Genomic DNA, 23,530 nt, shown 5'->3' on the forward strand with positions numbered 1-23,530 from the left:
TTTGTTGACAATATGAATACGTGCCGCTCATTCTGTTTATTTAAAATAACTACCTATTGCTAAGTATTGTTCACTTTGCAATGCATATTTTTATTGAAATCATACCAATACATCTAAAATGACTTGTCTATTTAGAATTTTTATCACCTGAATGTTTAGATATTAAATATTACTTTAGCCTTTTGGTTATCAACTACGCTGCCTGTGTTCAAGGTCCGACTATTGGACGTACACGAGTTCTGATCCCATTATCAGTAAGCGATACGACTGCGTTCCGGATAAAAATTTTAAACAACTTTTTATAAGTTAAAATCTAATTATAAAATTCGCATGAGGTTTGAAATCCCGTATTTATTTCCTCTATCATTCCTTGAATAAAAATAAACTACTAAAATACCTTATGACTTTATAATAATAATAACTTCGTTTAATGGATTTTTAAACGATCGCAAGATGTTTTTATATTTACTACCACAGGTAAGAAAAATAAAACAAATGACAATCACTAGAAAGAGAACTATAAAACACTGGCGTTTAATGTTGTTATAATAGTGCAGTGTTAGTTCGTTTTCACTGCTCCGGAAGAAGATTTGTTCTTTAAAATATAACTTTAACAGCACACAAGTATATCTAACAGATAGTACTCTGATCTGATTAACGCTTATTTATCAAAGCACAATAAAATGTATTCCATCGTTAAACATCTTGGTCTAGAATTGTACCAGTATTACTACCTGAATGTACTTGGACAAAAATTTTCGGCCCGGCGGTCACTATCGCAACTGTATTAGCAGCTAAACATTCGTGATTTACATCACCATAGAACATTGACGTTGTGGATAAACCGTCCGTGCCCTGTCCTGTTTTTGTTTGGGGTCCGCCTGGGCTCCTTGCCACTGGTTTTTGATGCTGGTCGTATAAGGGTTGCGTTCATTGAATGCCGCCTTTCCTTGTTGATCTTGTGTATCATATTTTTTGGTTCCTTCAATCATTATACTAACAACCAGCGATTGGCTGCTGTAAACACAGAAAGCTAAACTGAACATATATGTCCAATTGACGGGTGCTGTAAACTTTCCTGTATTAGGCTTATATGCGCTTTCTTCATTAAAGATTACTGTTGGAAACACTATCGTCTGACCAATAGTCGTCACTGCTGTATCTACATTTAATCTTGCCTTAAATGCAATTGTTGGTGTAATAGCCATATCTAAAAAGGAAAGAGCATTGCAAACTTAATATACAAGAAGGTGATAAACTTTACAGTTATATCTTAAGAAATATAAAACAAGGTGAGCAGTTAAACGAACACTACTGATAAACAAGTGAGTTAAATATTTTTTAACCAAAGAAATGTTATAAATCCAAAATCTTTTAATTTGAGTCACCTGAAAGTAATCCATGATTAATCCTGATCTTAGTCGTGCTTGAAACAAAAAGTCAAGGGCTTTTCAAACTAACATTTTTACCAATTAGAAGGGAATACTATGATAGCCTCCGTCCGTTCCGTCCCGTACGTCCCGTCCGTGCGTCTGTCCAACATTTTTGTCCGGAGTGTAACTCAAAAACCTTTTGAGATACCAAATTGAAACTTCATACGTAGAAACATCTCATTGAGGAATAGTACAGCGCATTAGAATGATAACTCTATCTTTTATTGTTGATTTATCGCCCTTTGTTGTTATTTTTATTATAAGTCTTCAGTTATTGCCCTTTCGCTATTGATCATGCTTAACTATTTTGTTATTTTTATGTTTAATTTTTATCCTTGTCATAACTTAAAACGTTTTTGAGATATAATTTGTAACTTCATTGTTAACAAAATGTCATTATGGAGGAACGCAATGTACTCTATCTATCATAACATGTTTCTATCATCATGTTTGAGTTATTGCCCTTCAATAGTTTCTTATGCTTTATTTTATCCGAAGCATAACTCAAGAGTCCCGTTTACAAGATTGATAACTTTACCAATCATAATCTTTGAGTGATTTCCTATGATATTTTTCGTTGAAAATTTTGTTTTTTGTATCACGAATAATTAAAAAGTATTTGAGATACTAATTTGAAAATAGTATGATATATCTTTTAAAGGATGTGTGCATATCATTAATCATTGCCATTTATAGTTTTTATGAAGAAAATAACTCGAAAACTCAATAAGTAGATGGAGAGTCCAATGCACAAATATAATAATTTTTCACTTTTTTATTTTAAGCCTTTGCAATTTTTTGTTCAGACAATAGTCTTTATTCGGAGCTGTGTTCATTAAAAGCCGACTATGTTGATGATTGTTCTTAAATTTCTGTTAATTTTGGTGTGCTAGCCTTCTTTATAACGCAACGAAATTTCAGTTCATCATAGTTTATATTTATTCGCTTTGGACAGTATTAAAATGAAAAGAGACATGATGTTATGAAAACATGATACATAAAAGTTGTTATACCTTTAAAATCTTGAAGTTCGTGAAGTTTTGCCTTAGCCACTGCTGTGAAATTAGATACTTCTTCCATTCTGACATTAAAACCTTTTTCAAATTCTTGTTGATTTGTCGTCATTTGATCACTAACTTCCACCTTGATACTTTCAACTCTTTTAACGCATTGTTCTACTTCACTTTTCATTTGCTCCATTTGAAATTTTATGCGTAGCATTTTTTCCAGAACCTTTTCCTCAAAATCATATTTAGAACAGCGAGGTTCTTCACAATTCCTTCCATTAGTAAACAGAACAAACAGAATAAACACAATTTTACACAGAAATATAATTTTTACTTTTGATAACCTCGGCTGTCTGATTTATTTGAAACTGAATTGAAGAATTTTCAAACGTTATTCAAATGGAAAATCCTCATTCTGCTTTAGAAAATTACCCCAACTGGTTTTATTTACTTTTTGAACTCATCAATGTTTTTTATGAGTTTAAAAGTCTGGCACCAACGTGATTTATGACGTCAGTATTTTAATAATGATTATATTTTCTAGTGTTTTGTAAGCATTTATACCATAAAACTCATTTCTCAAAATGAAACATGATGTAGAAGATGTTTGGTAAAATTGGTAATGCTCTCTCTTGGTTATTCATTGTCCCAGGTTGTCTACCTATGTCATTTTAATGGCCCTCTCGGTGACGTAACATTTAGATATTGTAAGCACTATGTTCAATGAGCTTTTGGCTCCTTTGTTGATCTTAATTTTATAATAAGAAAGAATCTACCACCTTCCGTAATCATATAATAAGAAAGAATCTACCACCTTCCGTAATCACTATTTTCGATTGAAAGTAATTACTAAAAGGCTTGTCCGAACATTGCAGCGGAAGTAATTGTGCATTAAAATATCCAACATACCTAAATGTTCATCTCTGATACATTAGATCTTACTGCACCGGTTAAGACTTGATGGTTGCTATCTGAACATACACACAAACAAAATTTATAATAGAGCTCCAATCCGTTGTTTGCCTTTGTGTCCGTTGCTGTTTTGTTTGGGGTTCTTTAGGGCTCTTTTTGGCGTTCCCGCATTGCTTTGGTATGTTGAGGGATCATTTCATTAAATGCTACCTTTCCTTGTTGATCTTTGTTTCAATGTTCTGAATTAACCACTTATTTTTGAAAAAGTGAAATAATGTTGATCATTAAATATTGATTTTTAAAAGTTCCGGGTATTGAAACTTGTTGGTTTGATCAGACGTTTTTAAGAAGAAATATTGATATTCAATAATATATGTTTACACTGGCACATTGAGGGACATTTCTGTTCATTAAGCACATATTTGACCAGATCAACAAGTAATAGCAGCAGGATGATGGTGCACTGTGACATTAGTCACTCAGTGAAGGGAGAGACATGTAATCGAGTACGCCTGACAACCTACAATATCTTGAAACAAATAACTATGAGCTTTCACAAATATTGGTTTTTAACTTTTTAACTTTGTCAAATGCTTATGTAGAATATGCTAACCTTTATCATGCTCAAGGTGCATACAGTAATCAAATAAAGGATTAACTATCTAAGCTAGTTTTGAAGTATTATGGATTTCGATTAATATATGAAAATGTGAATACATTTTCTGTTGATTCTTTGACTGGCCCTATATGATAAAGATTTAGTACGCTAACGCTGTTTAACGTCGCCAAATAAATGAATTATTCGACTCTCTGTTTGTTCTTGATGGAGTTTTGTTGCTTTTAAGCTTACAGTATTAAAGGGATACTTTCTTTCTTTGAACTCTGTTTTATCTCATTGACCAAGAAACAGTCTGTATTATAATTACAATAAAGATAACAAAACTATAATGAGTTATTCATATCATCAGATGAACATGTACGGCCATCACCACCATATAACAATGACGCTGAGCAATTTATTACCGTCAATCATTATACTTACAATATTAAACTGAATATGGCCGCCCCATTGACGGATGCTGTATTAGGGTTATACGTCCCTCCTTCGTTGAAAGCAACTGTCAGAAGTTGTACACTACTGTCGTATTATCATTTAGTTTCGCTTTAAATGTTAATGTTGATGATACCTTATCTTATTTCTATAGAAAGGTTAGAATACATTCACTGGGTAATTTAAAGGCACATTAAGCCTGTTTTTGTTGCTAAAGATATGTCAAAAGATTGTATATTATAATATGACCCATAATTGATACTGAATACTGTGAATGATAAAACGACAAATTACGTAAATTCTAAAAAAAGACTATTCTACTCTGATACAGATCTGTAACTGATACATAACAAACGATATCTACAGAAATTTCCATTGATAATGTAGAATAATAACTATTTTGCATAGTTAAATATAAAATTTAACAAATTATGGCAAAATGTAAAGTTATTGTGACTTTCACCTAAGCACCCACCATTTACACTTGAATGGGCATAATGTCATTTCAATTTTAAATAAAATCAATGTTATTACAAATTTCAAATTAATTACATCGAGTCGGAAAAGTAGTACATACTTTACATATTATCCCAATCATGTGGTCCTTGTATTGAGAAGAAAACTATTAAGACACCCTTTCTCCCTGACTCTATCCACGTGAACCATGGTCATGACATCAGCTAAAGAGCAATGACTTTAATCACTAATCATAAGTTTTAGAAGATTTTAACTTGATAAACGTTCACAAATTTTCACTGATACATATCTATACTTTAACTGACAAATACAAAATTGGCTCACAGCTTTGTCGTATTTAAACGAGCCGCGCTTTGAAAGTGAGGACCAGCCGGCTATTCGGTAATATGTTGGTTCCAATATTCAAAGCGCGGCGCATTTGAATACGGCAAAGCTGGGAGCCAATTTTGAATTCGTCGAACGATTTTGTAAATGGAGTAAAACGTCGATAAATTTGATGTTTATTTCGTCTACTTCATTATGTATATTGATGTTGAAGTTTAAAATTGATCATCATCGAGAAGAATAATATCTTCTTCTGTTTCGATGGACAAAAGGATCATATGAAAATATTGGAATTGGAATAAAAGACATGGTGATTTTGAGGGAAGGTGTGCGGATATTTAATGGCGAACATTTTTATATGTGTATTATTTTAGACGTTGAAATATGTTTTTATTTTTCGAAACGGCTAATATTATTTTTTTATATATGGTAATAACATGTGCTGGGATTGACAAATACACATTTTATTTGGTATTTAAATGCGTTTTGATCTCCACATCCCAAGTTTTTGTGTGACATGACGGAACAATCGACAAATTTACGTTAACGTGAAATTGCTTTTTATAATTTTTGTATTGAAATTAGGAAGTCACATGAGGTATAAAAATTGCAGCTTTTGGTTTCGGGGTTAAGTGTAAATCAATTGAATACTGTAATGACAAATTCAGACACTGAATTTAGAAATTGTCTTTTACACTATTCATTGCGTGATTAATTTAACTTTTATTTTTATACGATTATTATATTTTGTTACATGCTTTTCGGTGGTTTAGAGAATTATATCAGTGAAATAAAATACTTATATTTTTCACTCTTTTGAATTTAATCTCGTTACGTTCTTTAAGTGAAATGCCATAATCTTATCGGTCAGTCAAGCTCATCATTTATTTTTCTCCATGATGCATATAATGGTCTCATTGGCTTCCCTTGCATCAAGATTGTATCATTACAAAAATCGACTTGCATCATTCAGTGAATTACTGAATTCATGATCGACATGAATGGTGACATATCCGAGGTCCGTACTGTCAGTTCCTGAAAGGGCGGATGGACCTTCATTAAGCCTAGAAAACATACATACATCAATGAAATACCAGCGTGCACAGTAATGGAAACCAACTTATTGACGCGACGTCGTAAACTACATCGCTTTAAATAATTTGGCTCGCTTTTTATTTAGTATTAGGTTAAACTGTCTTTTTAAAAGGTTTCTTTGCATATAATAAAAGAATTGTTTAGTTTAGAGTAAGATCGAAATATATTTTACCTCGTGAACACAAATTTTTTTATTATTTACTTATGGCTGCGCAACTCGTGAAATATGCCTTTTGGTGCTCGCTCGGGGAAATATATCCCGATCTTACACTGAACGAAACAAATATTCTCTATATAACATCAACACGACCCTGGTTATAATCGTAACTCTGCAACATTAAGCAGCACGAATTTCTATATGTACCTATTTGGTACAAAAGTAAAAGTATTCTAGGTTTTCTTATTAATAACGTTTCAGTGACCCATAGCACAGCATACCCACGATAAATTTGTGATATTTTCTGACTCGCTTTCTGTTTTAATATCCATTAAAAATAAAAAATCTGACAATATCATGGTAAAGAAACTTCTTTTGCGATTTCATGATATACTAAAAACAAAATATGTTAAATTATATTGGATTCCAAGCCATGTAGGAATACGAGGAAATGAAAAAGTAGATGTTTTAGCTAAAGAATCATTAAATTTTCAAAAACCTGACTTGTTGTTACCTGCTTGTGATTTTAGACCGGCTATAAATAAACTCGTATCATCTGAATGGAAAGTAAATTGGGACAATGCAGTTTTTAATAAACTCCACGATATAAACCCATCTCTTGATATGTCACCATCTCTATCTCTGTCAAACCGCCGTGATCAAACAGTTCTTCTTCGATGCCGAATTGGACACACTAAAATTACCCACTCTTATCTCCTCACAAATGACAATGCCCCTTTCTGTGTAGGTTGTAATGAAAATTTTACTGTCAAGCATTTTCTTCTTGAATGTTATGATTTTTCACAGGCCCGTAATAGATTTTATTCTGTAAATTCACTCAAAGAACTTTTTAATACAATTCCATCAAAAAACATAATTGATTATTTAAAAGAGATACACTTGTATTCTAGGATCTAATTGGCTCATTTCTATTGTCATTTACAATGTTTTACATAATATTTTAAGCCTATTATAGCATTCGGCACGATATGGCCAGTTATGTGTTGACGTGCCGTAAAAATCCAAACAAACAAACAAACAAACTAGGAATAGTTCTACCACAATTATTTAAAATATTGAAGGAGACATATGTATATTTGGGAAACCAGTAAAGTACTAACACAAAACATCAAAATGCATATTTTGTATGAACAATGTAAACAAAACCTTATTGTATGTATAGAAGATATTCAATGGCCCTATTTCAGTAGCCCCTACCTTACTTCTAACCCACATACACCTTTTTTGTTGTGTTTTAAGTCACAGTACATGTCTAATGGCGACAATCCAGTCTTTACTGGTGAAGTAAAACCTCAGGTGCCTTTCAGGGCTTTATTTCAGGCATGAACGGACATCCGAGTAGAATCACCGAGGTTCGTAACCTATCTGGATAGCTTTAATTGTATAAAAGACCAGGGAATGAAGTAGAAAAAATTGACACAAATTGTTATGAAGCGATATATTTTTTAAGAAAAAAGGGTTTTTAATACATCATGTATTAGTATTCTCTAAACATTATATTTTTAAATGTTAAATACTTCACACTTATTTCAACAAATTAAACGGCAAAAATCTAACGAAACAACAACAACAAAACAAAACCGTACACTTCTGAGATTATAAACATTGTAAAATATATAAATTTGTACAAGAAGTTGTATTTCAATCTCATCATCTGCTGATAGATTCTTGTTGATCAGCAGAAAACAGTTTGACTGTATTAAAACATGTAAAAAGGAAGAAAGACAGTAAGGGAAGCGGCATGATAAATTAAACAGTCCCAGAAAAGATATACTGAAACTTGCTGTCTCAAAATCGCAACATTGTTTTCATAGTGTCACTAAAGCTGGACCGTCACTGAAGTAAGGCATCCTACGATAATTATGATTCGCTAAAATCCAACAATTACATTGATGGTCCGTCAAATACTGTATCGCCAAAATAAACTCAACTGATTTTGTTTTTAAATTGTAAAAATAATATTTTAATATTTAAATTGTCTGTTAAAAGTTCGTATGCCTTGAACTTGATACGCATATCATTTCATTGACTAGTAAAATTTTTTAATTCGTTTTTACATGAATAGTTCGAATACATTTCATCCTACTTATTTGTGAGAAAACCCAGTTTCGTATGCCCGGATCATAAACATGAAAATATATTTCCGAATGCGATAAACGCACACGTATAATCAGTGTGTATTTGAATCCCGACCAGGACTTTGAATAATTTCTCGTGAGAAAAGTATCTAGCTAGATTTCGAAATGTCCTTGGTGCTAGCTCAAGTCCGAAATAATTTACGGAGGGATACAAAAGGTCTTCCTCTGCGACTAAATAGAGAAAGTCTGAAAAATATGAGCATTACAGTGTTGTTTTGACTTAAACCCCAACTCAAACTAACATACAAGCAAACAAATAATCAAACAAACAAATATATAAACAAACAAACAATATCAACAACAACAACAAAACACTCAAACATTACAAGGGACAAAAACTACTGCTCGGTACAATTTATGTACCGCCTTCTTAGTTCTTGTCAATCAAGATAATACTTTCGCCTATTGTCTTATATGTTTTACTATTTGTGTACGAAATATAATGATGTCATTTTTAGACGATGTCTACTTTGCTGGAGCAGACACACACATATATTCTATTCCATTTCTTTCAGCAATAAATAATGTTGCATGAGCTGTCAACTTCAAGTTAAAACGCGATAATATTTGTTACCTTTTACACTTTAATTTATCAAATTCATGTCAGGAAATGCTTTGTCACTATTTAAAGATACCGTTAAGTGAATGAAACTAAACTAGATAGACATTGCCCCTTTCCGTGTTTTCTTAAATCAAGTAAATTAAACATGCTACATTGACATAAAATGTTATGAAATATTAACAATAAGAAATGAGTTATCTGAGTCGTAATATCGATAACCAATTATGCAATTACAAATAAACAAACAACCAAAAGTGATTACTCTAAGGTTTTAATGTGAACAAAAGAAACATTGAGTGTTATTTTCGTAGAACGATATACATAATTGCCTGTTGTTTATTGATGACTGAAGTTCTTAATGTATTTGTTGCCTGTAAACAAAAAAGTATACTTCCAAAAGACCTGTATGACAGAAACATGTTTGCAAATGATGCGAGCTAGCCGGTCTTACTTTACTTTAACCCTACCATAATATTATTGAAAGAACATAATTTTACCATATATGAATTCTATAAAACATTTCATAAGATATATCAGGTGATGCAATATGAAACAATTTTATGTGAACGTTGTGATTTATATAAAGACAGGTTAATACATCACAAACATGTGATCATATATATATATATATATATATATATATATATATATATATATATATATATAATATATATATATAATATATAATATATATATATATATATATACCAACATAAGTATTATTATGAACGGTATTTTAAGGCATATTGACACACTTGAGCTCATATGGCGACCTCCAAGCTTTACTAATGGAGGAATACCATGAATTATTTCAGGCATACGTGGGTACCTCACTAGAACCACAAACCTTCCGTATGCCAGCAAGATATCTGTTGTGTAATATCATATGCTCTCTTATTCTCTCTAGTCACGTGGGTATAACTCAGTATAGACTTGACTTTTTGGAATACTTTAACATGTAAACATATGCTTTCGTAGCTAGAATCAAAATAATGTATATTCAATGGTGTTCAGGTGATAACTAACCAATCGGCCATTCAGACAATAGTACAATCAATTCCTCACATAAACAAAATAACCACAGACATTTTAATTATTTTAAATAGCAGAACAAATATCTTGTAAAGTTAATGATTAACATCGCTAAGTTTTATTATTAATTATTGCAAATATGTTTTGCATGAATAGCAATAAAGTCCGTATAATATGTGCACTAGTATTCCAACAATTATATTAAAGATGCATGGACACGCCCGTAGTTTTCTCATAACATTCGGCTGCTTACTATACAACTAGGTGAAACAAAGTTGACACAGAATTAAATCTTCCTGTTTATTAATGCCCCGGAGAATGTATTCCATCTAAATGTATCATCTTGACGTATAATGGTGCCAGTACTACCACCTGGTATAACCTCGACCCATACCTTCTGTCCGGCAGTCACTATCGCAACTGTATCAGCAGAATATGAACATCCTGAGACATCATCACCATAGAACACCGACTTTGAATAACTTTTTCCTTCAATCATTATACTTACATCTAAATGCTTCTTTGGATAAACACAGAAAGCTGAACTGAACATGTACACCCCACTGACGGGTGCTGTAAATTGTCCGGTATTTGTGTTATATGCATCTCCCTCCTTGAAGATGAATACTGGAAACACTACCGTCTGACTTCCCACCACTGCAGTATCGGCATTTAATCTTGCTTTAAATGCAACAGTAGGTGTTACAGTATCTAGATAAGAAAAACACAATAAGTTCACAAGCAGGTGATTAAATATTTCAAATTCAACATAATATCATTTGATACAAAACATATTGTTAAATTTACTATGAATTTAAATGTTAGATCAAATAATTGTATGCAGTATCAGTCCCAGTACTCGCCAACTATGCAGTATCAGTCCCAGTACTTGACAACTTATGCAGTATCAGTCCCAGTACTTGACAACTTATGCAGTATCAGTCGCAGTACTTGACAACTTATGCAGTATCAGAACCAATAACAGTACTCGCCAACTTATGCTGTATCAGAACCAATACCAGTGCAGAATCAGTACCAGTACTCGACAACTGATGCAGTACCAGTACCAATACTCGCCAAACTTGTGAAACTTATCAGTTCAAGTACTGGATATTGAAAAAAAGTATTGCAGTACCATCATTTAGTACCAGTACTCTCATTAACTTTATTTTATTTTTTATGAAGGCACATTGTCAAACGAAACAGTACATTTTACATTATATACGAACTGAGCTTTTAATTACCGTTGAAGGACAAGTTTTAGAGACCCTAAGCGTATTCTGACCACAATGATAACGAATATTGAAGTAAACTTAATGTTACTTCAGATTTTTCAAAAGTTACCTTTCATCATTAATTCTAACACAAACAATAGCAATATATCTATAAATAAATATTATTACCATATTAATCAAACCAACCCTTATTTTGATCACATATACTGAATGGGCCCTATTTCAGTGACCCATTTCTAATTTCTAACCCCTAAAGCATATGGTATGGATACACAAATAGAGGAAAAGAAAATATCAATGCTAAACATATGCTTTAATAAAGACCAGACATGGAGCACAATAATTAGGAAAGTTTCAGAAAAGGAAATTTTATGAAATACTAGGGGCAGGAGTAAGAAAGATTGACACAATATATAATAAGATTTTTATATTTTCAATTAAAACTTGGTGTTTAACTATTGATATTCTTTTAATATTAAATCTGAAAATTTTTAATACGTTCAACAAAATTCAGTGGTAAGAAATACTTTTTACTTCTTAGGTTTCCTCCAATCTTTGACCAAAAATATAAGGAAAATGTGTATTTTAACTTCATTGTTTCCAAATATTTTCATGTTTATCAGCTCAATGAAATTACGGTCAGTGAGATAATAGGCTGACAGTCATAAAATATGATAAACAAGGTCAACAAGGAAAGGCGGCGTTCAATGAAACAACAACAACAATTTTAATTTTAGCTTTTGGTAACAAATTAATGCAATATTCTGTAGATAAAAAGTACTAGTAATAAGGAAAATGCTTAAAATGAAAGATTTCCAGGAAAAAATAGTATGCAAGATACACAATTTTGTATTTTCTGACCATTTTTTATGGTTGCATAAGCAGTCCCACTGGAATAAACGCTTAAAAACATTGATTTTCAAAATGGCAGCATTTTATATAAAGGTCACTGAAATTGGGCCGTCACTGAAGCTCAGCATTCTACGACAACATACATTCTTTCAAAAAGATAAATATTACTACGAAAAAATATGTGCTTGTGATATAATTGAATTACATTCAAGGTTAACGTAACTTTTCACAAAAGTACTTACAAGTCAATAAAAAATACTTCTTTAATATTTTAGATCAATTACATGTATTATGTAGATATTTTCAAGTGCAAAAATCTTTCTGTGAGATAAATCTTGAAATCTGAAGTTGAACATCTGGTAAATTGTGTTACAACTCAAATACCCAAAAAATCTAAAACGTAACAATAATGAAGACAGCCTTTGTTCCTCTTCCCACATTCATTTAGAAAATATACATCCCTATATTTCAAAGGCAAAGCAATTATTATATGAACATGGTTTTAGATAGGTATTTGAACCACGTTAACAGTAACTGTGACCTACTTTATATCTCTGTTCTGGCAAAGATTGATTGATACAATCACACAGAATTTGAGTCGAGATTTAGAAAGTTATTTTATAAATATTAAATCACCAATTTGAATATTCGGAGTAAGTAGAAAAACGTATACATCTGTCATTATTGTTTGATTATTTACCTGTCAATTGTATATTGATTTTACGGTCAATGCAAACATACATGTATATCAATCTTCGATAGATATTCAGTCGGTTCCGTGAGATGTGATGTATCTGTAAAGTTATTAAACTACGAGTTTATGATTCCTAAGTACCCTCAAGACCGCGTTGGTCATGTTTTTTATTGTCTTAATTATATTTTCAACATTATTGAAGTTATGATTGTTTTTTATATTGTTCGATTTGTTTTAATATGTTTTTGAGTCTATGTTCCTGTTTAATAATATGGTTGAAGAATTCGTATTAAATTAATTCTTATTAAAATCAATAGATGTCATTTCAATCCAAAAACACAAAACAAATCGCGGTCTAAGTTGCGTCATATCCATGTTAACAATTTTGCAAGCACTCGGTCATTTCCATTTAAATATTCTGCAAAAATAAAAGTATATGTCTGAAACAATGGTAACAGTAGGGATCGAACCCCAGACCTCCCACATATAAGGCAATCACAAAACCGACTGTGTTTTTGCAGATGAGACGATGACCTTAACAGTAAGCTTGTGTGACTTTCAAAACATTAGTTATATACTCGAATTTAATTTTCGTAAACGATACGGACAAAACCGAAAATGGATCGGATATTTAAAGTAATGCTATAACGTATTCGTAATAAAAGACTATAAAAAGACTATACCAAATTTAGGATATCCGAAAATCGCCTGGCCGAAATGTTCAAAATAGGATTGAAAGAGGTGAAAGAACATGCAATAAATGTCAATTTAGAGACATTGAGGATGAATTCCATATGATACGTTTATGTCTCTGGTACCTATACGTTACGTTGATAAATATTGCAATGTTTAAACTTTCACCGTTGCTTTCAACCACTAATGCAAAAAAGTTGACTGAGTCAGCTTGTTTTCTTGATTGTGCTTCAAAGATAATCTATTGAAATTTATGTAAAAGAAGATGCTTTATGTATTGTCATATACGTCAAGAATTTAATTTTTTGTTGACATGATACTGATATATATTCTATATATTCTTTTGTTATATGTACAACTGTTATTTTCAATATTGTATGAGTGATGATCTAGATTTACCCGGAATAAAACAAAAGATTCTGTAATATTTGATAAAACGTTCATATTTCAAACACTATAGACCTTTTATACTACGATATTTTCCTAGAAACGGAATAGCATTTTGAGCATGCGTATTCTACGTATGGCAAAAAAAAACAACGCAATACCGAAAGAATAGATTTTATCAGTTATCAACAACTTCATTTATGATTTGATATAATCTAAATAATTAACCATAAAACTTGATTATTTCTGCATTTACGCATTAATTCAGAGTCTTGCAATTCTGAAAGACCCTGAATAAGACATTTGATTCTGGCAAAAGAACCTTCGTATACAAGCATAAGAATACATCATTTCTTGCGTTTAGTGTGCTGAAATGCGTCAGTTGGATATATCGTCATTTAAAATACTCGTTAAAGGTGTCATTAAAACGTAACCGATGATATAATGACGACATTTATTTAGTATTTTTTATTACAACTTAAGACATACAAAACGAGCCAGGATCATTATACAAGAACTTGAAATTTAAACAAGGCAATTTAAGTTTAATATATAAAGTACTGTAAAGTAAGTTATTAAGTTATGTTGGTTACTTATACTTAGTGTAACTGGCGAAGGGAAACATTTCATATAAGAAGATGTTTCGCGGGGATATTAGGGTTATGAAATGAAATTCACTTCAATACTTATCCACAAAATAGAGAAAATAAGAATCCCTAAAGAAAGCCCGACAAGGCAAAATTGAAAATGTTTTATTTTCATGTAGTACTTTTTCTTATATTAATTTCCATAACACGGTTTCTAATATAAAATGAAAGATTTAAAACTTCTTTTTATACGTTAATAAAATAATAACCGAGACGAGAGTTAATATTTTTATGAAAACCAACGGACTGTCTTAGTACTGCATTACCACTGTTTACGGACAGTGATGCAATAAGTACCAAAATTTGATGTGAGTAATCTTCAGTATCAGAATCAGTACTTACATTTTGACTGCAGTACTTGTATTGCATGTCTGATATTGATACATGTTTATTTACTGTTTTAATAATTACATAAGTATGTTGCTTTTTGACAATTAATAAATTTTAAAATCGTAATTATTTTGTCCTCTAAAATTTAGTATCACCGCGATGAAGATTTGACAAAAGCCTACTTCCAAATGATCCAGCCCTCTGTACTGGAATATGAATATATTCCCGTTAAATGTTAAGTGTGGTAAATATAAATAAGTCGCAAAGCCTCGGACCTCATATAATTATAGTAGTCCCAAGTTAAACCCAGACCTTAAACATAGCTCAGTATTCTTTTGTTAGATTTTCAGAAACCTTAATCACTCGACCATAGAATGCCCCTTAAACCGATCGGTTCTGCAATGCTATGTGGACATCAGTGTTAGATAATATTGATAAATTAAAAACTTGACTCCAGATTTGATTGTCATACTACTTTTAAATGCATTCTTCCTAGTATCATCACATCTTACAACACATCTTCAATAATTCAACGAAAATAAAAAACAACAATTGTTTTTTTATCTATAATGTATCCTAGAAAAATCAGTAAATGTGACGTTATTTTACCTTGAAGTTCTTGTTGATTTGCTATCATTTGATGGCTAACTTCCGTCTTGATATTTTCAACTCTGTTAACACATTGCTCAACCTCAAGTTTCAGTCTCTCCATTTGAAATTCTATGCGTACCATTTTTTCTAGCACCTTTTCCTCAAAATCATATTTAGAACAGCGAGGTTCTTCACAATGCCGACCAGTGGTTAATAGAAAAAGAAGAAACACTACTCTAGACAGCAACATGTTTCACGATAGACTTTTCTGTCTGAGTTTCTTGAATGAATAGCATTACCTCAAAGAATTATTTATTTGTTTAGCTATATACTCATACCTATAATGCCAACTCTTGGGGACGAAATTAATATGTGTTATAACTCTTGAATGGTTTACAATATCATTAGATATAAAACCGCTTTATTTTTCAGTAACTGCTGTGAGACGTCTTGAAAATCACTTTAGAATCGCTTTATTTTCCAGCGTTTTGAGGCGTTTGTACCAAGAAATATATTTCGGAACATCAAAAACAATTTAGCAGATGCTATGCACTTTTTGCGATGATAAATGTAACGGTAGGTCTATATCTTTTTATGCCACCGCAGCATCTGCGATGCGGTGGCATATAGCGATTCACCTGTTTGTGTGTGTGCGTGTGTGTGTGTTTGTGTGTGTGTGTTATATAGATTATATAGTGAACTTAAAAAATCTTCTTGTGAAAAACCACTATTCCAATTTCAACCAAATTTGGCAGGATTGATCCTTGGGTCAAGGGCTTTGAAAGTTGTTCAAAGAATTTAATTCCATGCAGAAATCTGGTTGCCATGGCAACCAAAAGGAATTATAAGAATAAATTTAAAAAATCTTCTTGTAAATACCCAAAAGGCCTAGAGCTTAGATATTTTGCATAAGGCATCGTCTGGTAGACCTCTAACAAGATTGTTCAAATTATAGCCATGGGGTCAACATTGGTCCCGCCCCGGGGGTCATTGATTTTCACTATATGTACATATAGTAAAAACTTAAAATACCTTCTTGTAAAGACCTAAAAGGCCTAGAGCTTAGATATTTTGCATAAGGCATTGTCTGGTAGACCTCTACCCAGATTGTTCAAATTATAGCCCTGGGGTCAAAATCGGCCCCGCCCCGGGGGTCATTGGTTTTCCTTATATGTATATAGTAAAAACTTATAGTAAAAACTTAAAAAAAAATTCTTCTAGCAATTGACAAATGCTAGAGGTTAGATATTTTGCATGAAACATTGTGTAGTAAACCTCTAGCAAGATTGTTCAAATTATAGCCCTGGGGTCAAAATTGCCTCCGCCCTGGGGGTCATTGATTTCAATATATACATATAGTAAAAAATCAAAAAATCTTATTGTCTGAAGGTACAAGGCTTAGAGCTTTAATATTTGTTAAATAATATCATCTATAGGTACTCTACCAAAGTTGTTCAAATTTTGCCTCTAGTGTCAAAATTTGCCCCACCCCGGGGGCCATAGGTTTTCCTTATATGTGTATAGTAAAAACTTAAAAAATCATCTTCTCTAAATTTACAAAGCCTAGAGTTAAGATATTTTGCATGAAACATTGTGTAATGAACCTCTAGCAAGATTGTACAAATTATAGCCCTGGGGTCAAAATTGGCCCCACCCCAGGGGTTATTGATTATCACTATGTACATATAGTAAAAATTAAAAAAATTCTCTTGTCTGAAGGTACAAAGCTTAAGCTTAGAGCTTTGATATTTGGTATATAATATCATCTATGGGTCCTCTACTAAAGTTGTTTTAATTATGTCCCTAGTAAAAAAATTGCCCTGCCCCAGAAAAATCTTCATCTCTGAATTGACAAAGGCTAGATGTTAAATATATGGCATGAGTTTTTGCCAAGTGAACCTATACCAAGATTGTTCAAATTATAGCCCTTGGGTCAAAATTGGTTCCGCCCCAGGGGTCATTGATTTTCATTATGTGCATATAGCGAAAAAATAAAAAATATTTTGGTCTGAAGGTACAAGGCATAGAGCTTTGATGTTTGATATATAATATCATTTATAGGTCCTCTACCAAAGTTGTTCAAATTCTTGTGTGAAAATTGGCCCTGCCCGGGGGCAGTGATTCTCATTAAGTACACATAGTAAAAACAGAAAATAAAACAAATGTTTTCTGAATGGGAGAAAGCTACAGCTTAGATATTTGACTTGAAATGTTGTTTGGTGGACCTGTATCAAGATTGTTATGAATTAAACCCTTGGGTCAAAATTTTGCCTTGCCCAAGGGGACAGTGACTTACTTTCTTGTCCTTTGATGTACAGCAATGAAATTTTGACCATGTGCACATTTTTAGTTGTAAAATTGAACTTTGATATCAGGTGACCTAGATTATGATGATGTGACCTACTTTCTTGTCCTTTGATGTACAGCTATGAAATTTGAACCAAACGGCGGCATAGCATGTTTCTCAAATGCAATCTTGTTCAAACCATCAAACAGTCATACCTTCTATAATTCCTACCTTGATTGTGAGTAGGCAGCAGGTTGGACCATTTCCAAATGAATCTTCGGATATAACTTTCAATTTTTGAGTTATCCAATATTCCCAAAAGATCATAAGACCGAAATACCGTACCATACTATTTTGTTCGAGGTCATTATCGTAAATTAACGGTAAGGACGGAAGAGATGTGGTTGGCGTCATAAAATTATAATATTAATGAATAAACAACAAGCAAAACATTATTTTACATATGACCTTACTGAGTTTATATTACACAAGAACCTACTGAATTATTAAACGGATCCGTTTAATGGGGGTGGGATGGGGGAAGTTGAAATCCCGGGATCCGGTTTCGAAAAAGATCTTTAGGTAAGAGTAATGAACTTATTAAACTATATAGTGTTGATATGCGTCGTAATGGAGCGCATTGAAACGTTAAAGTATTCAGTGATATCGTACGTAATGCCCATTCTGTTGATTTCAACTTAAGATTGAAATTTACTTGAAATGCAGAAATCACAAAATATGATAAACAAGATCGACAAGGAAAGGCGGCGTTCAATGAACGCAGCCCCCACCCGACCCAGTAACAAGCGTCAGTGGCAAGGAGCCCAGGAGGACCCCAAACAAAAACAGGACAGGGCATTAGGCAGAGCACGGGCAGGCAAACCACTACATAAGAAACTTATGACGGATTTATGCCCTCAAAATCAAAGTTTTTGTTAATATACGAACAGGATTTTTTAAAAACTGCTTATTTCTAAAAAAAGATCATATGACATGAAATTTTAATATATACTATTGAATTTATGGCTAATTTTTGGGTATTTCTAGATCATCCATCGTATACTTTACATAACTGATATACAATCGTTTGACATACATGGCAGATGGTCAAATCCCGGGATCTCTATTTATCTAATACGATCCATTCATGATTTGTTTGAAAAACTAAAACAAAATATGTAAATTCAAAAATCTCTTTCGCTACGAGTGGAATGTCTTAAAATTATTGTACAAATACTTGTGGTAGTGTAAGCTTTACAAGTACATTATTAAATCAAAGAAATATCGAAACTATCAAATTATCAAAGAAACTCCGTGAGAACAAAATGTTCAAGTCTATAATTTAATTTCCTGAATACCTCTTATTAACATAACACATCCGTAACAAAATGCAGATTTTTCGATAGTTTAATTATTGCACTACTGTTAAGCGACTTGTGATAGAAGTGCTAATAATTATGGCTATAGATTTGTCGAATTTTTACAAGCAAATGATATGTTTATATTGAATGGTAGAACGAATGGTGATTTAAATGGCATTTGTACCTGTAAAAACGTTAGTACCGTTGATTATTTTATTTGTACATCTGATATGTTTAAGTTTGTCGATAGTTTGACTGTGCACGATATTTTCCCTATGCATTCTGATGTCCATTGCCCGATCTCACTTTTATTAGATTTTTGCAACAAGTCTTTAAATGACTCAACACCAAAGTTAAATTCACGGTATTTGATGAAGATAGAGCACATGTTTATTGTTCTAATATCAAGGAAGATAGGCTTTGTGATATCTACTCAAAGCTTTTGACTATAGAAACGCTTGATAATATAGGCAATGAGTTAAATGAAGGAACTGAGGAAATTTCCGAATTGCTCGTACAATCTTCTGAAGAAACGTTCGGTGTGAATTACATAAACAATATAATAATAATAATAATCATAATCATAATAATAATGTCAAAAGTAAACAAAAACAATGGTTTGATAATAATTGCCATAGAGCTAGAAAAAAATTTCTTTCTGCCAAAGATCTTTATAAATTAAGGAAAAGCGACGAAAATAGAATAAATCTAATAAAAAATTCAAAGTAAGCAATATAAAAATGCGCTGCATGAAAGTCATAAAAAATGTGTATTCTCTAATGTAGAGAAACTTAAGAAACTCAAATCACATTCGCCTCGAAAATTTTGAAATTATTAAATGGAAAGAAAACTAGAAATGTGTCATCATGCCACGGATGCCCCCCATGCAGCCAAAATTTCAGATGGTGCTTTAATTATTTTTTTCATTTTAAGTTCAAAGCCCTTAAAACTTTTCAATGTTAACACAAACCATTTTCATACAATGTTCAAGGCACTGAAATTATTCAGTCTTAACCTTTTAAAAATAGCATATTGCATATTTGTAGCCAAAATAATGGCTAAAAGTATGAGTGCTGAAACTGAAAGTTCAAAATTTTTCCAACATTCAGGAAAGATAAGTTTGTCTAAAATCATTGAACCACGACCAAATTCAAACTTAAACTGCTTATTCCTAAGATGTATCTATATTATTTTCAAAGTGAAAGGGACATAACTCTGCCAAAAAATCATCAAACCATGACCAAATTCCAACTTGACCTGCCCATTCCTTTGACATATCCATATGTCAAATTTAAGTTGAATATGTAACACTGTTGGGTAGATAATGAACAGAAACTGTAAATTTCATATTATTTTCAAAGTGAAAGGGGCATTACTCTGCCAAAAATCATTGAACCATGACCAAATTCGAACTTGGCCTGGGCATTCCAAAAACATATCCATATGTCAAATTTGAGTTGAATGTGTTGTACCATTGGGGAGATAATGAACTGAAACTGAAAATTTCATATTATTTTCAAAGTGAAAGGGGCATAACTCTGCCAAAAATCATTGAACCATGACCAAATTCAAGCTTGACCTGTGCATTCCTTTGACGTATTTATACTTTAAATTTGAGCTGAATGTGAAATACTTTTGGGGAGATAATGAATGGAAACTGAAATTTTCATATTATTTTCAAAGTAAAAGGGGCATAACTCTGCCAAAAATCATCGAACCATGACCAAATTCAAACTTGACCTGTATTTTCTCATGACATATCCATATGTCAAGTTTGAGTTGAATGTGTTGTACCGTTGGGGAGATAATGAACGGAATCTGAAATTTCATATTATTTTCAAAGTAAAAGGGGCATAACTCTGCCAAAAATCATCGAACCATGACTAAATTCGAACTTGACCTGTATTTTCTTATGACATATCCATATGTCAAATTTGAGTTGAATGTGTGCAACCGTTCTTAAGATAATGAACGGAAACTGATGATGACGGAATGACAGAATGACGAAAGGACGGAAGGACGGAATGACGGAACAGGGTAACACTATATGCCCCGGCCATTACATGGCGGGGGCATAAAAAAATAAAATAGGTGCAGAAAGAAATCAACTTTACGACAATTTTAAAGATATAAACTATTGTGGGAAACAGACTATGTTGAAAATAATAATTTAATTAATATGGAAACAAATGAATTCTTAAACAAACCCATAACAATACAAGAAATTGAAAAAGCTATCAATCATTTGAAAAATAATAAAGTCAGTGGTATTGACAATGTATTGAATGAACATTTAAAATATTCGTTTCCAAAAACTAAAGAAATATTTCTTAAATTATTCAATATAGTATTCAAAACAGGCAAACTACCTATCGCATGGACTTCAGGTTTAGTAAACCCAATATTTAAAAATTAAGGTAACCCTTCTAATCCATCAAATTATCGATCAATAACCATTTTAAGCTGCCTTTGTAAATTGTTTACTTTAATCTTAAATAACAGACTGGAACAATATTGTACTGACAACGACTTAATTGAAAAATGCCAAGCCGGTTTCCGTAAAGGTTATTCAACTGCAGATAGCTTATTTGTTTTAAATTCGCTGATAGAAATTCTAAGAACCAGTAAAAAATCTTTATTTTGTGCTATTGTCGACTTAAAGGCAGCATTCGATACTATTTGGAGAGAGGGTCTTTGGGGAAAACTTATTCTTAACAATATAAATGGATCTTTCTTAAATGTTATAAAAACAAGTCATGCATTTTTGTAAATGGAGTAAAAACTGATTACTTCCCTTGTAATGTGGACGTCCGACAGGATGATAATTTATCTCCCCTGCTTTTTTCTCTATACTTAAATGATCTAAGTGATTTTATTAATAGTAGTAATATAGCATCAGGGGTAAAATGCAACAAACATTGGTTTGAAACAGAAGCTATAAATTTTGTAAATTGTTTCATACTTCTTTATGCAGGCGACACCGTTTTAATGGCAGAAACTGCAGAAGACTTGCAAAACCTTTTAAATATCTACGCTAATTACTGTGATGCTTGGAGACTTAAATTAAATTCTTCTAAAACAAACTTGTATTTTCAAGAGGTTGACAACGCGAATATACTTTTACATTCAAAAACGAAACTTTCGAAATCGTAAATGAATACAAATATTTAGGTGTCTTATTTAACAGATCTTATTCTTTTTTTCAAAACAAAGCAAGAAATTGCCAATCAAGCTAAAAAGCTATGTATTCTTTAATAAAAAATTGCAAACATCTCTGCTTACCTATAAATATTCAAATTGATCTTTTTAATAAAATTGTTAAACCTATACTTTTATATGGCTGTGAAATCTGGGGATTTGGAAATTTAGACATTGTTGAAAGAGTGCAACTTAAGTTTTTAAAACATATTTTAAGTCTAAAGAAAAATACTTCTTATATAATTATATATGGTGAAACTGGTACCAAACCGTAATCAATAAAAATTAAAGCAAGGATGATTTCATTTTGGGCAAATCTAATTGTAACAAATTACAAAAAGCTTACAACAGAAATCTATGCAGTTGCATTGAGTAATTTTAAAAAAAAGTCACTCAAATTTCAATTTCAAATGGATAACTTGTATAAAAGATATTTTTATAGAATGTATAAAACTGAAAACCCTCTATAGTAGACAGTGGATAGAAACTGTGCAAAACACTCCAAAGCTTAGAACTTAGAAATTATTTAAATGCAATTTTAACACAGAGGACTATGTTTTATTTAATTTGTCAAAATATGAACGCTCAATTATAGCACAATTTAGATGCGGGATTCTTCCACTTAGAGTCGAAACAGGAAGATACATTGGAGAACCGTTGAATGATAGACTTTGTAGGCTATGCAATGACAGTTGTGTTGAAAATGAAGTACATTTCTTGCTTAATTGTCCAAAATATAATGAGATAAGATCGCAATCATTTGGTGAAATATTAAATGATAATGTATTTATGGATTTGAGTGTCGATGACAAATTAATCTTCTTGTTTTCAAACCACGTTAGAAAGATTGCAAAATACTTAGTTTAAGCTTATTTACATAGACGGAATATCATTTATAGAAATACTGAAGTGTAATTATATGTTTTACCTATTCGACCTCACAGGATTTTCATGAAAGCTTATCATCGAACTATATACACTATAATGATAAGTTTAGGCAAGCGTTATGTTTTAAACATGTTAATACCATGCATATTTACTTATTC

At 31.9% G+C, this 23,530-nt stretch overlaps 2 protein-coding genes across 2 annotated transcripts; both read right to left on the bottom strand.

Annotated features, from left to right (window-relative positions):
• Positions 1 to 452: 452 nt before the first annotated feature.
• Positions 453 to 2,704, bottom strand: LOC132727365 (uncharacterized). The gene is made up of 2 exons (XM_060712804.1): positions 2,447 to 2,704; positions 453 to 1,210 (listed from the first exon to the last, which is right to left on the bottom strand). Exons 1-2 carry the CDS (start codon positions 2,652 to 2,654, stop codon positions 810 to 812), a joined length of 609 nt encoding a protein of 202 aa, XP_060568787.1. The 5' UTR covers positions 2,655 to 2,704; the 3' UTR covers positions 453 to 809.
• Positions 2,705 to 9,877: 7,173 nt separating this feature from the next.
• LOC132727364 (heavy metal-binding protein HIP-like) lies at positions 9,878 to 15,959 on the bottom strand. Its single transcript, XM_060712802.1, has 2 exons — positions 15,657 to 15,959; positions 9,878 to 10,920 (listed from the first exon to the last, which is right to left on the bottom strand). Exons 1-2 carry the CDS (start codon positions 15,886 to 15,888, stop codon positions 10,496 to 10,498), a joined length of 657 nt encoding a protein of 218 aa, XP_060568785.1. The 5' UTR covers positions 15,889 to 15,959; the 3' UTR covers positions 9,878 to 10,495.
• Positions 15,960 to 23,530: the final 7,571 nt, after the last annotated feature.

This window comes from Ruditapes philippinarum, unplaced genomic scaffold, assembly GCF_026571515.1.
Source record: "Ruditapes philippinarum isolate M1 unplaced genomic scaffold, ASM2657151v2 ctg6356_1_1_1_1, whole genome shotgun sequence".
Taxonomy (NCBI): Eukaryota; Metazoa; Mollusca; class Bivalvia; order Venerida; family Veneridae; genus Ruditapes; species Ruditapes philippinarum.